We start from the raw sequence: 17,578 nt of genomic DNA on the forward strand, positions 1-17,578 counted from the left end.
CAAAAATCAACCTTTACCTCTTGAAATGATTCACCAGGACTCCCACAAGTTCACCAATCCGACTCTCATGAGTTGGCTGTTTGCTGAAGAGGCAGACAATGAGGTCCTTGTTGTCTTTTGTATGGAACACTACAAGTTGGTCCTTGCCATTGGAGACGCTCAGACCAGTCAACTGCACAGAGACACATTATGGAAAACTGTTAGGTTGGTTCTCAGAAGAATACATTTAAAAATACATTTTGTCATTGAACAACAAATTGTTTTCTCAGTAACCATGATGACTTTTATTTTTACGAAGTTTCATGGAACAAGCAGATGGAAGGAAATAAAGGGTAAAAATTAATGAAATTGAAAACAGAAAAACAGTAGAGAAAAATCAATGAAAGAGCTGATTTTTTCAAAAGATCCATAAAACAGCTAAATCTCTAGTCAGAAAAAATAAGAGAGGAGATCTAACTACCAATATGAGGAGCGGAAGAGGGGATATTACTACAGAACACATAAACATTAAATGGATAATAGGAGAATATTTTCAGCAAGTCTATGTACATGAATTCAACACCTCAGACAAAACCAAAAAATTTCTTGAAAGACACAAACTACCTAAACTCACCCAAAAAGGAACAGATAACCTGAATATTGCTATATCTGTTTAAAAAATTAAATTTGTAGTTAAAAACTTTTCAAAAAAGAAAACTCCAGGCTCAGATGATTTCACTGGTGAATACTACCAAACGTTTAAAGAATAAACAGCACCAATTGTCCATTTCTCTTCTTAAAAGCAGAAGAGAAGGGAAGGGAACACTTTGTAACTCATATACAAGTATGAGGCCTGCATTATCCTGGTACCAAAAATAAACAAAGGCAGTAATAAGAAAACTACAAACCAATACCCAATATCCTTCAGGAACATAGATGTAAGAACGTCCAACAAAATATTAGCAGATTGAATCCAACAATATATAAAAACAACAATACACCATGATCAAGTGATGTTTATCTAAGAAATGCAAAGCTAGTTCATTATTTAAAAATCAATTAATGTAATCCATCATAGCAACAGAATAAAAAAGTCACATGATCCCATCAATTGATGCAGAAAAAGCACTTCACAAAATTCAACATCCATTCATGATAAAAATTTCCCAGCAAACCAGGATTAGAAGAGGACTCAACCTGATAAATGACATCTACAAAAACACCATAGCTAACGTCATACTTAGTGGTGAAAGACTGAGTATTTTCCTCAAAGATCAGGGATTTCCACTGACACTACATCACACTAGAAGCCCTACCCAGTGCAATAAGGCAGGTTTAAAGACATTTAAAAGGCACACAGATTGAAAGGGAAGAAACAAATGTCTCTATATTCAGATTACATGATTGCCTACATAGAAAATCCCAAGAGATCTACAAAATAGCTCCCAGAACTAATAAGGTGGTTTAACAAGCTCATCAGATATAAGGCCAACGTAAAAAAATATTTCTATATACTAGCAATGAACAATTGCTAGTTCATTGCTAGCAATGAAATTTAAAAACAAAACCATCCACAACAACTCCAAAACCAAAAATACTTAGATATAAACCTAACAAAATGGGTATAGGACCTATACACTGAAAACTACAGCATGTTGAAGAAAGAAATGAAAATAAGATGCTGATGAAAATTATAAAAGAAATATCTAAGTTAATGGAGAGAAATAATTTGTTCATGGATTGGAAAACTCAAAAATGTGAAGATGTCAATTTCTCCCAAATTGATCTATAGATTTAATGCAATCCCAACCAAAATCCCAGCAGGATTTTTTGTACATGTCAACAAGTTGATTTAAAATGTGTATGGAAATGCAAAGGAACTAGAATAGCCAAAACAATTGGAAAAATAATAAAGTTGGAGGACTCACAGCAGCTGATTTTCTCCCTTATTATAAAGCTACAGTAATCAAGACAATGCACTTGTTGAAGGGATTGTTAAAGGGATAAAAACATAAATTAGTGGAACAGAATGGTGAGTCAGAAATAGACCCACACAGACATGGCCAAGTGATTTTTCACAAAGGTGCATAAGGCAATTCAATGGAGAAAGGTTATTTTGGACATTTGGATAACTAGGAACATTTAGACATCCATATGTAAAACTTTTAGAAGAAAACATAGGAGACAAATTTCTGTGGGCTTGGATTGGGCAAAGATTTCTTAGAAATAATACCAAAAGCATAATCCATAAAAGAAAAAAAAACGTTAAACTGAACTTCATCAAACTGAAAACTTTTCTCTGAAAAAGACACTGGTAGGCAAATGAAAAGACTAGCCAACAGACTGGGAGAAAATATTTTCAAAGATATATCTAATAAAGGACTAGTGTCCAGAATATGAAGTACTGCTAGAACTAAACAAGAAAGCAAACAATTCAATTTAAAAATGGCAAAATATTTAAAGTCAGTTCAAAGAAGACATGTGGGTGGTAAATAAGCGCATGAAAAGATGCTCAACATCCCTAGCCATTAGGGAAATGCAAATTAGAACTACAATGGGATACCACCATAACCTATCAGAATGGCCAAAAACAAAACAACAAAGAAGGAATAATACAAAATGCTAGTGAGGATGCAGAACAACTGGAACTCTCATACATTAAGGTGGGAATGTAAAAGGGTATGATCACCAGGAAAACAGTTTGGCAGTTATTCAAAAAGTTAAACATAGAATTATCATGTGACCCAGCAATCCCATTCCTAGGCATTTATCCTAAAGAAATAAAACCTTATGTTCACACAGAAACTTATACACGAATGTTTACAGCAGCTCCATTCATAATTGCCCCAAATTGTGAATAACTGAAATAGGTGAATGGATAAACTGTGATATATCTATACAATGGAATGTTATGCAGCAATAAAAAGGAATGAACTAATGATACAAATTATCGATCTGCAACAACATGGACCCATTTCAAAGGCATTAAGCTGAGTGACGCAGTGAGTCTCACAAGGTCACACACTGCATGACTCCTTTTATGTGATATTGGCTAGAAGACAACAGATCAGTGGTTGTCAGAGTTTGGGGATGTGGGGGAGTCAGACACAAGGGAGTTTTGGGGGTGATGGACGACTCTGTATCCTGACTGTGGGGGTGGTTACACACGTCCATGCATGTGTTAAGACCCATAGATCTGTACACCATCACCGCTACCAAAAGCCATTCTTATTTAGTATATGTAAAGATGAAAGATATAGCTCCTTGACTGTTTTGACCCGTAGGAATTCTATTTTGGTCAGTAAAGCAGAAGCCGGATTTCTCAATTCGGTGGTTTGTTCCTCTATTGCAGAAAATACCAAAGTGCCACCTCCTGGCCACCACAGGTGCTGTCAGTTTAGTCTGGTAATCAGCACTGACAGGGTATCCAGCCGGGGACAATGCAGAGTGCCAGGCAGCCTGGGATGGGGCTGGAAGTACCACAGATGCTGAAGGAATAATCCCTGTGCGAGGGGCATTTGTAATCCAGTGGAAGAGGCAGACATCAAAGACCGTTAACAGTTCACCCATTTGGAAGGCCACTCGGTTCCATGCCCACATTTTCAGGTAAGGAAATTGAGGCTCAGTGAGGTTAGCTGATTCGAAGACCTGGGAACTGGACCTAGACCGATCTAGATCCACGTTCTTTACCACAGCAAGCTTTTCCAAATATCGTGTACAAATGAACAGAAGCTGCATAAATACGTGTTCCTAAACATGAAGTGAGTATATTTTCAGAGGAGGTGAGTTCTGAGGTTGGTTTTAAAGAATGCCAGGCCAGTGCTTAATGGGGAGAAGAGAAGATATTCAAGGAATTGGAAATCAGTTCACAAACCCATGGAGATCATGGGCTTTCTAAGGCCACTGGTAAAGAGACTCTATCAATCTTTCTGCCAGTTAGATGTAGCCCATTCCGCCGATTTTTAGATGATTACATTAAAAGTATCATTTTTTTCAGTTTAAAAAACATTTTGTGTCTGTGATGCTTCACTCTCATTTGATTATTTTATATACAAAACACAAAATTGAATTTATGTAGCACTTCACAGGAGAGCTTGATTAAAGCCTAATAAAATGAGAATTCTAACAGCATAACTCTGCCAGCATATTCCAGAAGCAGTAGCTGCAGGGGTTCAGAAACAGATTCAGCAGAAACAGATCTGAATACGAAAATCATCCGGATAGAGGATCCCTTGCTAGATGCGGTCTGGGCCTGAGGAGAGGAGCCTGTGACTTTTCTCAGCCACACTCCCACCTCAGGGTGTGGGCCTCTCTTCCTGCCTTTCCCTATTCCACTCTGTCTGGGTGGCTTTATGCTGCTGCTGTGCCTAGGAATTCTTCCTGTGTATGCTCAGGCCTATGGGCACCCCGAGTCCCAGAAGGAAAGAGGAAAAACAGCACCCAAACCTTCTGCTACACAATAATGAAAAGTTAAACCCCTGCCGTCACCAAGGCAGGACAGACAGCATCCAGAATGCCTCCATTGACTCGGGGAGATAGAACAGTAAGTGGGGAAAAGCAGTGGAATACGAGAGGATTCCCGTGTATTAATCCCAATTCAGCCACGTGATCCTGAGTGAGTCATTTAATTTCTTGGGGGCATCTGCCCCCTTTATTTTGGCAAAATAAAGATCATACAAGATGCCTTGTCTACCTTATAAAATTGTGGTAAGGAGCAAATAGTAGCAACTCAGGGTATAAAAAGATAAATAAGCAAAACCCCTCTGCCTTCAAAGGCTTTTGACACTAAGAGAAGTTATCTGGAAAGCTCTACAGCAGTACCATGCAAAGGCAAGGTATTGTGTGGAAACACATCAGTTCGTGAAGTGTTCACCATCTCCATTATCTCTGGGCAGCGACAACACACAAATAAGTTTTTCTGAACAGAAGTGAAACTCCTTATCCAGGCTTCCCCCTATTAGTTACCTTTTTATTTCTCATAGTCTGTGGGATCCATGCTATGATAAGTCTAAGGCTTCTTGGGTCTTGAAGATTTCAATAGGAAAGATACAGTCTCTGATTATAAGCCATCTCACATCTCCCAGGGCCTCCTCAGTAAGAAGGACCAAAGAGTGAACACAGCTAGACAAGTAAAAGATCTAGCAGTTTCCGAAGGAGGAGGTTAGTCTGAGGAATCAGAGCAGGTGTCCTCCTTTGCAATGGAATAAGTGCAAGAAAGCAGAGAGAACTAGAAAAGAACACCTCAATCTTGTATTCTCATTTATGAAATAAGAGCGAAACAGACCAATATTAGAAAATGAAGTCATTCTGAAAGATAAATATGATAAATCAAAAACACAAATATATGCATCGCTACCATTCAGCTTATCAATAGGTAACCTTTGTATATCATCTGTGTGCTTGTCCAGCTAGAATTCTCTCCATGCAGTCAGGCTTGATGGCTTTCACTTTTTCTTGGCAACTGCAAAGTTTTGTATTTGTATTGTGTTTATTTTACAATTCTATATGGTACATAAAAGAGTATTTCTTTTCATAGTAAGCTGGTAAATACTCAAATATATTTATTATTATATCATCACTATAATATTGGTTTTTAATTTTTTCCTAACCACTCAATAACCTTTGGCAGCAAAGCACCGTGGATAAAGGAGAGAAGAAACTTCCTCCACTCTATAAAAGAATTACAGGACCAAAAACAAGTATCATGACTGAGCACAGAGATTTTGGCCTGGATCTTTCAATACAATTTTTAAACAATAGAGATGAAGTATGGTAATAGATATTTTCTACCTCTTACTATTTTTACAAGTAGCAGGTAAAAAGGAATTAATTGGAAATTAAAAGATACAACCCTATTCCCACCAAAATACTCCATACAACTTGACTTGTCAAATAGGAGTTTAAAAATTGAAGTGTAATTTACATACAATAAAATTCACAAATTTTTAAGTGTATAGGTGGATGATTTTTAACATCTAAATCAATTTCCATCATGCAAGAAAGTTTCCTTGATTCTTCTTTTTAATGTCTTAGTTCTATATTTATAAGTAAAACTGGCTTATTTAGCCCTTGAGCGAAAAAGATTAGCTCGTTTCTTAAACCTAGAAACTCAGGCATCTAGTGTAAGAACAAATTCATAAAATACTGAATTTTCTCCTTATGCTTTCTCTGTTTTCATGGGTTGTGCCTTTAGGATCATGAGAATTTTGCAAAGAAAATAGTTACTCTTTGAAGGTGACCGACGAGCCAGATGCTAAAATGGTGACAATAAAGGAATTGTTTAAATTCTTTTTAATAATAGGTTTATTCAAAATAGCGTGAAATAGGTGGTTTGGAATTTAAACTATTTTTGGTTGCCTATATATTCTTCTTATAGTAAGATTCCTCATGATAGAATTTAACTTCATTTGATTTCTCTCCATGGACACAATTCTTGGTTTCCAACTTCCAGATTTCAATAATTAAAAGATACTTATGTTGAGATTATAAACCCATTGTTGGATTAGATTCAGTCTCACTTTGTAGGACAAGAACCAGTGCCAAGTATACGTCTATAGTTGCAAAACTGCATCTTGAGGTATAATATCACAAAAGGTTAGGGGACGAGGTGAATACTCCCCCAAAGTGCATTGTAACTACATGTCATTTTGCTTGTTATCATTTTTGCTTCAGATTCCTCTTCAGTACCCTGTCTGCATCTTTACGTCTCTGCCTTTCTGTGTGCATACACATTGTTTGTCAGTGAAAATTGTGGGGCCTCAAAATGCGAGCTGTAAACTCTAGAATCCCAAACAATAATTTCAAGAAGCTGTAGGTTTCTGGAGAATGTGTGCCTCCCAAGAAAAGGCTCTAACATTTTATGACAAAAGACTCGAATAATGTAATAGGCCATGAGCCCTTGAGCTCTTGTTACTTTAAAAAAGAGTTAATGATTTAAATGATGGTCAACTCCTTTAAAACCATCAAGGACTAACTAGGGAGAACGTATGCCTTTTTTATAGTGCTTCATGTCTAGTTTCACCTGGGACCTCTTTTTTCCAGACTCACTTCCATAAGCATCTCCTCTGCAGACTTCCTGGTGGGAGGATCTCTTCTCTTCTGTGGGTCGTGCGTGCTCTCCACATACGCCTTGAAGGGACTTCATTAACACGGGGGCTTCCCCTCTGATCAAAGGGGGGATGTGCTTACCACACAAAGAGCTTTCATGGATTGTGTTGGTTACTTAATTTCTTCAGGTTATCTGCTTGCATTTTGATACACACACGTGGCCTTTTGGATTTACTATTCTCTACTTTGGTTCTTTGGTTTGACTGTGGAGTTACAATGTGGATGCTCTTGTGATTTCCATTAACAAATGGATTTGGTTGCTCAATTCTGTTCATTCTGTTTTCCATTCAGAAACTTGGAAGACAGATGCTCTGACTTTTTGCAGGACGCTTGGTCATTTTATATGTCGCTTTGTCTCTCCCCATCTCCCTTTTCTTCTCTCTTTCCCTCCCTTCTTTCTCTTTCTCTCCCTCCTTGGCCGAACTAGCTATAAATCAGAAATCTCAACTGTGCAGGTGAGTCAGGGAAATAACACACAGTTTAGGATAACCGAGAGCTTATCCCTTTACAAACAACTGTCACTTGAAAGCAACAAAGTGCTTCTGCCTGAGCCGCTGTGTAAGAGGGCTGGCTGTCCCGAGGTCACCGTGCTCCGAGGAACCCAAGCCTCTCAGAGAGGTCAGGTATTGTGCTCCAGTCAGCAGTCCTGATTCAGGTCCCCCACCACCCAGCCCTAGTGCCAGACAGGTGAGTGATGAGGGTTCCAATGATTTCAACCCTCAGCTGTTGAGTAACACAGCCTTTGAGTCTTCCCAGCTGAAGCCCTAGATATTATGACACAAAGGCAACCTGGCCCCACTGTGCCCTTTCCAAATTCCCGACCCATGGAATCCATGAACATAATAAAATGGTGGTGGTTTCACTCCAGTAAGTTTGGGGTGGCTTGTTACACAGCAATGGAACTGGAATAAAGATTTGGAAGGAGTGAGGTGCTATGGTAACACAATCCTAAAACAGTTGGCATTGGCTTTGGGAAGTGGGTGGAAGCGGGAAGAGCCCTGAGGAGAGGGCTAGCGGGATACTGGTGGGCCATGAGGCAGTCAGCGAGGGCCTGAAGGAAAACAAGGAGAATATCATCTCAAGCTTGAGGAAAGGGTCCCTTGTTACGGAGTGGCAAGAAAACTTGACAACACAGTTGCCCGTGGGAAGGTAGAGAATAGAAAATGTTCACACATTCAAGGATCTAGATAAGCATTTCTAGACAGAATACGGATGAGGTGCCACCTGGCTTCTCCTTGCTGTCTATGAAAAAACGTGAGGAGAGAGATGATCTTAATAAAGAACTGTTCAGCTTTCACGCAAAATTTAGAGGAAATATAAAGAAGGCGGTACCTGCTGGGTTTGAAAATGAAACTGTTTCGTATTTGCAGCTCCTCCAGATGGCAAATGATTCTCAAGTGAAGAAATCATTCTAAGGTTATGATCAAATTCAGAGTGGGATTGTAAAGTCCTTTATCAAAACCTCGGCGAGATCTAAGGCAGTGCGTCAAAGGAACTTCCAGGCAGACTAACAGCTCTCCGATCTGGAGGGCACGCCTTACAAATTTTCTCTATTAAACGGCAGGGCTCCCAAGAGTCTTAAGGGCCTCGTCCCACAGTGCGTCACAAGGAACCCCAGGTTCAGGGCAGTTTATCTTGCGGAGATTGTGGGTGTGTGTTTTGTCTAATGGAGTAAACTGTATATAAATCGTTGTACAATAAGTCCACCAAGGTTTCAAAGGAACTGTATCAGGTGAGACAGAAAGGGACAGAGACATCAGAAAAGGTGATGAGGCTTTTGGACTCCCAGCCTTTGGGGGCAGGAAGCAGACTCAGGCTACTTAGCTGCAAAACAGGTGACCAGTGACTTATGTGGCTCCCATCCCCTGTCTCCTGGAATGGAGAGCATCTACTGGGGTATCCCATCCCGTTACCACCACTGTATGCTGGGTGTGTGGGGCATGCAAAAGGCACTTAAAGTGTCCTTTTAAAGACCTGACGTTCACAGGTCTTCAAAGTGAAGGAACTAGTCGGGCACTTCACCTGGGTTGACTTAGGTGATGAGATCCGGGATCTCAACCCCGAACCTGATGCCATAGAGACTTTGGGGCATCATGGGAAGGGATGAATGTGTTTTGAATGTCAGAGTAATGTAAATAATATTTGGCCAAGGGGCAGACTGCGGAAGATTTAAAACATTTTCTCTAACCCTTTGACACACCTTCCATTGAGAGATGGGGGGAAGGGCCTATGTCTCCTCCCCTTGAATCTGGGCTGACTGCAGACTTGCTTTTACCTACTAAAATGCAACAGAGGTGAACCTGTGTGACTTCCGAGGTTAGGTATAAAAAGAGATGTGGCTATTGCCCTGGTCACTGGGACACTCATGCTCAGAGCCTTACATAAGAAGTCTCACTGCCCTAAGGCCACAGTGTTGTGAGAAGGCCACGCATCTCTGAAAGGCCTTGAAAAGCTCTCCAGTCAGCAGTCCCACTCCTGAAGCCCAGGTACCAGTCATCTGAGTGAATGAGCCTTCAAATGATTCCAGCTCCCAGCCCAAGTCAGTCCCAACTTTCTAATATCCCAGCCGAGGCCTCAGATGTTGTAGAGCACAGACAAGCCCTTTCTGAATTCCTGACCTGAAGAACCCACGACCGTAATCAAACGGTTGTGGTTGTAAGTTTGGGTTAGATTGTTATGCAGCAATAGTGGCCAGAAAACAGAGAAATCTTAATTTTGTAAATGCATCATGGAAGGAATGCATAGCTTGGGCTAGCTGAGAGCTTCTTCTTTTAGAAACAAATATCACTTGCAACAAAAATTTAAAAATTTTACCATGTGGGGAAAAAACATTTAAGAAAACACGATACTTAGAAATGTTTCTCAGCTTCGTTAAACATCATGAAATTATTCTTTTACTTTCTTAAGGATTCAGAGTTTTTATGGTGAACATTAATTTGTCAATGCCTTTAAAACAGACGCATCTTCAGGGCTGCTGGAGTTCATATGACTGTACCTGGACCACAGGTTCCCAAACCATACCAGTACGTGTAAACCGCACAACATTCTGATGGTGAAAGAAAACACATTATACAAAACATGGGCCACGAGCAGTCACAAAAAAATTGTCTTAAAGCCGGGATAGTCGACTTTATACACAAGCACCTCGTTATGAGCCTAGGTTGTATCGATCACTGTTATTCAGGTCAAGGAAGATCATTGTAATCAACTGACTAAAGGGCTAAGTTTATATAATGAGGGACAAGGGCTTTCAATTCTGATTTTAACAGGTTGGTGAAAGTTAATGCAGTAAAAACTCTTTCATAAGTTTCCAATACTGATCCATCTAACTGCACCGAATAAGTAGCATCTCTATATTGAACTTCAATTTCTTCCAAATATTCTACATCCTGACAGGGATAAAAGGCACCATCAAGAAGACAATTTACAACCCACATAATGTTCTTATCACAAATGAACTTAGTACTTTACAGAATTAAACACAAATGCCTTTGGAGAGTGTCATACAGAAAGCTGGGACTGCCATAGCTTCCTGTACTAATTCAAATGCTTGAATCGTTTTCCCCTTTGTTGCAAGTACCTGATGTGCGGCCCTCAAATTTGGCTTTTTCATATTTAGATTACATTTGTCAAAGTCCTCGCTAGAAAGGTGGTTAGAACCCACTAATTCATGGGTATCAGCCCAATGGCTATTTGTTTTCTTTTAGCTAAAAATCTCAGGCCTATTGAAGGTCTTTCTCCTAGGATACATGGCAGTTTGAATTCCTGGGTTTGTCTCGCAACTTAGAATTCAGGAGTCTCATGGGGCGGTTGGGTGGCTCAGGTGGTTACAGTGTGAACTCTGAACAACAGGGTTGACGGTTCAACTCCCACATGGGCCAGTGAGCTGCGCCCTTCACAACGAGGTGGAAGACAACAAGCTGCCGCTGAGCTTCCCGCGCAAAGCTCTTAACAACAAGGTTGCTGGTTCAATACCCGCACGGGATGGTGGGCTGTGCCCCCTGCAACTAAAGATTGAAAACGGCGACTGGACTTGGAGCTGAGCTGCTCTCTCCAAAACTAGATTGAAGGACAACGACCTGCAGCTGATGGGCTCTGGAAAAACACACTGTTCCCCAATAATCCCCAATAAAATTTATTAAAAAAAATAAAAAGAATTCAGGAATCTCATGAGAAGTTGCATTTTAATTCCACAAAGACTGCTCTGAGGAAATAGGTCAAGAAATCACTTCAACAAATTTTTAGTACCAGGTCATCTAGTAGAATTGAACTAAATCTCCTGAGTCTTCCTGTGCTTTCTGTTTTCATATATTGCAACTATCAATATGCCTGCCCGTAAAAGACTGACTCTGTTTTAATTACAGCATCAGATTTGTTGTGTGGGCTTGGGAAACAGATGATCAGATTCATCACAAGGGTATATGAAGCAAGACAAATGGCCCAAGAGGGCCCTCCTTTAGAAAGAGCATGCAAAATTTATCATGTCTTCATCATGTCTATTTTGACTATGCAGAAGGTGTAAAAATCCCTCCTCCCCCCTATATTCTATTTATCCCCTATTTTTTAGGGTTTATTTAGGCCAATGACTATAATCCTGGCTGCATATCAGAATCACTGGGGTTATCTGATTTATTTGGTCTGGGATCGGGCTGGGCCTCTATACTTTTAAAAAGCTCCCCAAGTGATTCTAATCTCACACAACCATTGATTTAGGTAAAACTATTAAATAACTGGATCCTAGACAGTCAAATTATTATTTTACAAACCTAATTGTTTTACTAATTGAATCCAGTTTTATACTACCCATTTTAAATTTATTTTTTCTCTCTCTTAAAATGCCAACTTAATTAAGAGGCTTTCCTAATTGGTCATTTAATTGAAATTTTTTAACCATACAAATTAATGACCCTCTCAATGCAAAAAGATTATTCACTCAATTTTAGGTTTACTTCCTTTATCCTGTTTGTCGACAAGTTGGATACGTGTCCACTAGCACCCCCTCTATTTTAGGGATGATGAGTGATTCTCGATTGTATCCTGGTCATTGTGGGTATTGTATTATCAGACTCTGTATCTACTTTAAATCTCCTATATTAGCAGGATTTTGCTACCAATGGATCAGTAGTGAAAGAGGCCCCAACGCTTTTCTGCCAGATAGGAGTGGACGTCCAGGCTCCACTTGGCCTTGACACCGCCAAGTGTATGGAGAGTATAAGATGCACCTCAACTGCCAGGAGGGGGTGGAAACGTAGGCTCCTCACTCACTGGGCCTTCCCAGACACTAGGGGGCCTCCCCTGACATTATGGGAGGAGCAGAGAAGGGGCACCGCCCTTCCCCTGGGTGCAGGTGGGAAGTGCAGGTTCCGTTTTGGGTCTCTTGGACATCACTCCAGCAGGGACTGGGAGGGATGGCCCTTTACTGCCAGGCAACGGTAGAGGTATCTTTCCACTAGGTCTTTGGTGATTGGAGTTGGGGGGCCTATGATTTTTTCCTCCTGGTGTTTTTCTGGAGAAGAGTATTTATTGTCAAAAACGTTTCTGTGTTGCTAGGCTGTCTATTTCCTGGTCCTTTGGCAAGAGAGGGAAAGCTTTTCTTGTCTGTGCCCCCAGCATTTCTGTGTATGGGGCTTTCCATCATCCCGTCCAGGATATATATAGGAAGCAAAAAGAAAACCCTGGGAGCTCACTGCCATGTTGCTTGAGTCCTAAGGTCCCTAGCTAGTCCACCTTCTCTCCACCTTTTAGTCTTATACAATACAATGAGTTTGTTTTGTACTACAACGTCCAGGGTCTTTAGCGGTATTTAGGGAGAAGGATAGGGAGAAATGCATCTATTCCATCTTGTCCAGCAATGGAAATTCCAACTCTCTCTTCCAGATTACGCCTGCAAACGAAATAGAAAATGCAGTTTTCTCCTTAGGGAGTTCAGAGTGCAGCTGAGGAGCCAGGAGACACATATTATAGGAGTGGATGACATGAGCCTTGTGTGGGGAGAAGGGGTTGCAAGTTTCTCTCTTTAATATACTGATGACTCCAATGTGAATGTCAAGTTTAGACCTTTCTCTGGAGCTCCAGATGAGTATTTCTGCCTGTCTGGGACAAGCATAGAAACTAAATAGTGGTCCCCTGGAGGGGCTACGGGGACCACATATCTGACCTGGCCAAAATGAAACTCAATGCTCTCCTTCTCAGGGCCCTATTTCAATGAAGGACCACCTGTCACGCCACGTCCCAAGCCCCAGAAAGGAATCCTCCTCAATTCCCCCCAGTTGTCCATTCTCGACTGGGAGGCAGCACAAATCTGGGCTCTGCCTGGGCTCAAATCTGGGCATTGCCTCTTTATGTCCTTGGATAAGCCTTATCTATGCTCCATGCATCCGTGACGTCTCTTTAACAGGGTTAATGATACTACCTACCTCATAGGGAAGATGAAAAAATTATCTAAATTAATATTAGGTTAGTGCAAACGTAATTGCAGTTTAAAAGGTTAAAAATAATTGCAAAAACTGCAATTACTTTCACACCAACCTAATACCAACATGTAGAAAATTAAACTAGTGCTGGCACATAGAAAATATATATACTCCATATCTTTTAAAGTTAGTTTTAAGAATAACTCAGAAACCTCTCATAGCTAGTCTCTTCCATCTCTGGTGCCACTATTTCCATTGAGATTATTCCAAGAGTCCCTGAAATGGTATTTACTTCACCAACCTCTTCCCATTTCAGTCCATACTTTTTAATGCTGTCAGAATCAGCTTCCTAAAGAACAAACCTCATCATGCTACTTAAAATCTGTTGCTCTGAATTGCCAGCAGCAGTAGTCCACACATTCCTTTAAGAATCTGAAAAAAGCTACAGGTGCTCAGCACAGAAAAACGCATAAGCATTTGCATATACGTATGAACCCCTGAAACTCTTCCTGGGAGACCATTGCCAATAGCTGGGAAACCATTTCCGCCCCTCTTCCACAATTCATGCTTATCTTTGTTTTAGCATTTAATAAGCTGTACTGTGATGTTCTCTGTCTACATTTGCCTCACCCACTAAATAATAAGCAGAGGTGCTGTCTTTCTCATCTTTATCTCCCTAGTACCTAGCATGGTGCCATAGTCCCATAGTAGATAATCAAAATTTATTGACTGTGTGGAAAACAAAGAGAGTAAAAGGTGCAGGAAAAACTCAAAGTGTTCTCTTTGCTCAGGAAACTCTGATGGTTCCCAGGTGTGCCTCTCTATCAAAGCCAAACTCTTCCTCATTGCCTTACAAGCCCTATTTTTTTTTTTTTTAATAAAAACTGGCAGATTTATTCTGAAGGGGCCCATTTTCAAGAAGGAAGGTGGGAGAGAGGCATTGTTTATTGGGGTGACGATTGTTATTAAAGTTACATAGGTTTCAGGTGTACAATTCTGTAATACATCTTCTATATCTCACATTGTGTGTTCACCACCCAGAGTCAGTTCTCCTTCCATCACCATATATTTGATCCCCTTTACCCTCGTCTACCACCTCCCTCCCCCCTTGCTCTCTGGTAACCACTAAACTATTGTCTGTGTCTATGAGTTTTTGTTTCTTCATTTGTTTTTCTTTTTCTTTTGTTGTTTTGTTTTTTATATCCCACATATCAGTGAAATCATATGGTTCTTGACTTTTTCTGTCTGACTTATTTTGCTCAGCCTAATAATCTCAAGATCCACCCATGTTGTCGCAAATGGAACTCTTTCATCTTTTCTTATGGCAGAATAGTATTCCATTGTGTATATACACCACAACTTCTTTATCCAATCATCTATCGAAGGACACTTTGGTTGTTTTCATGTCTTGGCCACTGTAAATAAAGTACAAGCCCTATTCTTCCTGGTCACCTTACAGGTCATTTCCCCTCTCTCTCCTTACCCTCTCTGGATGTTCTCATCCACTCTTATAGTTTCAGCTACTATACGTTAATGGCTTCCAAATCTATGTCTTCATTCTGGATTGTTCTCCAGACAAAAATGTTCTCCATTTTTTGTTCTTCAAACACCTCAAATGAAATCTATTTAAGAATGAACTTATTTCCACACTTTCCTACCACATCCCCACTTTTTTCCACTCCATTTCCCATCTCGGTGAATAAGCAGCACTGCCATCTACCCAAGGTGTCGAAGACAGAAGCCTATGAGTCTAGACCATTTTCTCTCCTCAGTGCCTACAGCCTCTTATTTCTACCATTTAAATAGTTCTTGCATCAGCCCTCTTTACCCTTCCCAGCCATCCTTGCATGAATTCAGGCTCTTGCAACTTCTTAATAGGATTAGAGCATAAGCCTCTTGACGGCTTTCCTTGCCCCCAATTTTGACCCCTCCAACTCAGTCATCAACACCCATTTATTGAGCACCTACTGCATGGCAGTAGCAAGAGTCCACAACCCTTTATTCACAGAGTCTATGTTCTAATGGAATTTATGGGGGAGCCCGAGTGTAAACAACTATATAATGGGACAGTGGTGACATGGTGTATGAAGAGGAATAAAGTAGTACTATAAAGGCATAGAGAGGGAGAGAATCGATCATTCTGACAAGCCCTTTGAAGTTATTTTGGGCAGAGACCTGAATGAAGTTAGGGAGCCATGCAGTTACGTATCTGGGAGAACACTCCAGGCAGAATGAAGAGCAAGAGGAAAGAATAAACAGGGAGGACCCTGAGGGCTGACTTCATCCTACTCCTCGGGTTTCTACAGGCACGGGGCTGTCAGTTTGCAAGGGGGCTAAGAGCAGCTTACAATTATGGGACAAGAACGAGGCTATGGACTTGACACGCATCACTGTAGGCTTATTTACCTGCATCCCATTTCAGGCTTCAGTACTCCACTGAGGTGGGTGCTGTTGTCAAAACAGGGCATAAATTCAACAACGACCCGTATGCTTCCACGTATCCTAACAACTGCGTTTGCTAGCCTCCACTGGGGTGGGATTTCTCTATTGTCCATTAACATTTATAGTGGAATGGTCTTAAAACGCAATAGGAGACATTTTTACAACTCAACAAGCCGTGTGAAATGGTAGTAAGGGATGGAGCAGGGCAGTAAGGGACGACACTGGAGGTGTCGTCCTAAGGAGCAAAAGGACGGCTCCATCCACAGAAGCCCAAGATGTAATTGAGGAAAATCAAGAGAGAGAATCCTGAACTTGTCAATGTTCTTTACCCTGCTACACGTACTCCCATCCCTGGCACATTGTAAAGATGTCTTTCTTTAGATGTGATTCTAATAAAATGAAATCTGTTTTATGTCTGTTACATTAGAAAATCAGATTCTCCCTGTATGTAGCGCAGTGCAACTTCATCATAATAATTCAGGGTAAAGAAAAAGTTTGCTAGGGACCTTAACCAATGACAAAAAAACAAGCTCATTTATTTAGGACCAGTGTAGCCCATCTCCCCGTGATGTGGGGAGGGTCAAATGAGACAAGGTATGCAGATGTCCATTACAAGGGATAGTCATCAAATATAAGGTGATTTCGTTACATCTTATATTACTCTCCTTTAAGGAAAAACTTCCAATAAGACAATCCTCAAACATGAAACCATAGTCAATACCATAAAGAAGATTTAATTTTTGACACGGAAGCTTTCTAGAAAACCCAGTCCCTCCCTCTGTTTATGTCTCTCTTGCCTGTGTGCACGTGCACAGAGTTGAGGAAAAAATCGAATGGCAGAATTGAATTTGGGGGCAAGTCCAACTTTCAACACACGCTTCTAAGAAATATTAACAGTTAGAAAAAAAGTGAATAAATTTGGAGAACAGAATAGAATAGCTACATCAGTGGCTCTGGTCCATGGCTGCACACGACACTTACCTGGGGAACATCAAAACATGCTGATGCTTAGGTCTACCTGCCAAGATTTGATTTCATTGGTCTGGGGCGTGGCCTGGGTATCAGAATTTTTAAAAAAATGCCCCAGGCTATGCGCAGCCAAGGTTCAGAACCTCTCAGTTAGATGCTACGAAGATTTTTGACTTGGGCTTTAAAAGTGGAAACTAAATAAAATCAATTTCAAATCTCCAAAGAATCAGGTTAGCAATGAAAGCACCACACTTTTTTTCTGGCCTGCCTGAGACTGTAGTGTATTTTCCGACATGTTTCTTCTTGGAAAAGATAGGATGGCAATGAAGAGAAAAACAGCTGTGCAAATAGAAGAAGTACAATGTGACAGCTCTCTTTCGAGGTGCGGTTTTGTTTTTTCTTCTCTTGAATAGAAATGAAGCGAAGGTTTTCTTTCTCTTTCCTGTATCCCAATGGACCATACCTTGAGAGCCCTTGACACACATGCAGAACACAGCCTATCCAGAAGCTCCAGTCCTGATTATGTAGTTTCCTGAGGGATCCCCAGGGCCTACAAGTCACTTATCCTCAAAAGGTTAAGATGAAATATTTTAGAAAGCAATTATTGTTGCAAGAAAGACTTATGTAAATAAACAAGGGGAAATGGGAGCCAGAAAGAGAGAGAGTGT

General features: G+C 40.6%; 1 protein-coding gene across 2 annotated transcripts in view; it reads right to left on the reverse strand.

Annotated features, from left to right (window-relative positions):
• MYO1D (myosin ID) overlaps nt 1-17,578 on the reverse strand; it is a 287,794-nt gene that overhangs the window by 88,226 nt on the left and 181,990 nt on the right. For both annotated transcript variants that reach the window (XM_033091580.1, XM_033091581.1), the window contains exon 21: nt 18-172. In XM_033091580.1, the coding sequence (XP_032947471.1) occupies nt 18-172 (155 nt within the window). The remainder of the gene's footprint in view (nt 1-17; nt 173-17,578) is intronic.

Source organism: Rhinolophus ferrumequinum, chromosome 21, assembly GCF_004115265.2.
Source record: "Rhinolophus ferrumequinum isolate MPI-CBG mRhiFer1 chromosome 21, mRhiFer1_v1.p, whole genome shotgun sequence".
Taxonomy (NCBI): domain Eukaryota; kingdom Metazoa; phylum Chordata; class Mammalia; order Chiroptera; family Rhinolophidae; genus Rhinolophus; species Rhinolophus ferrumequinum.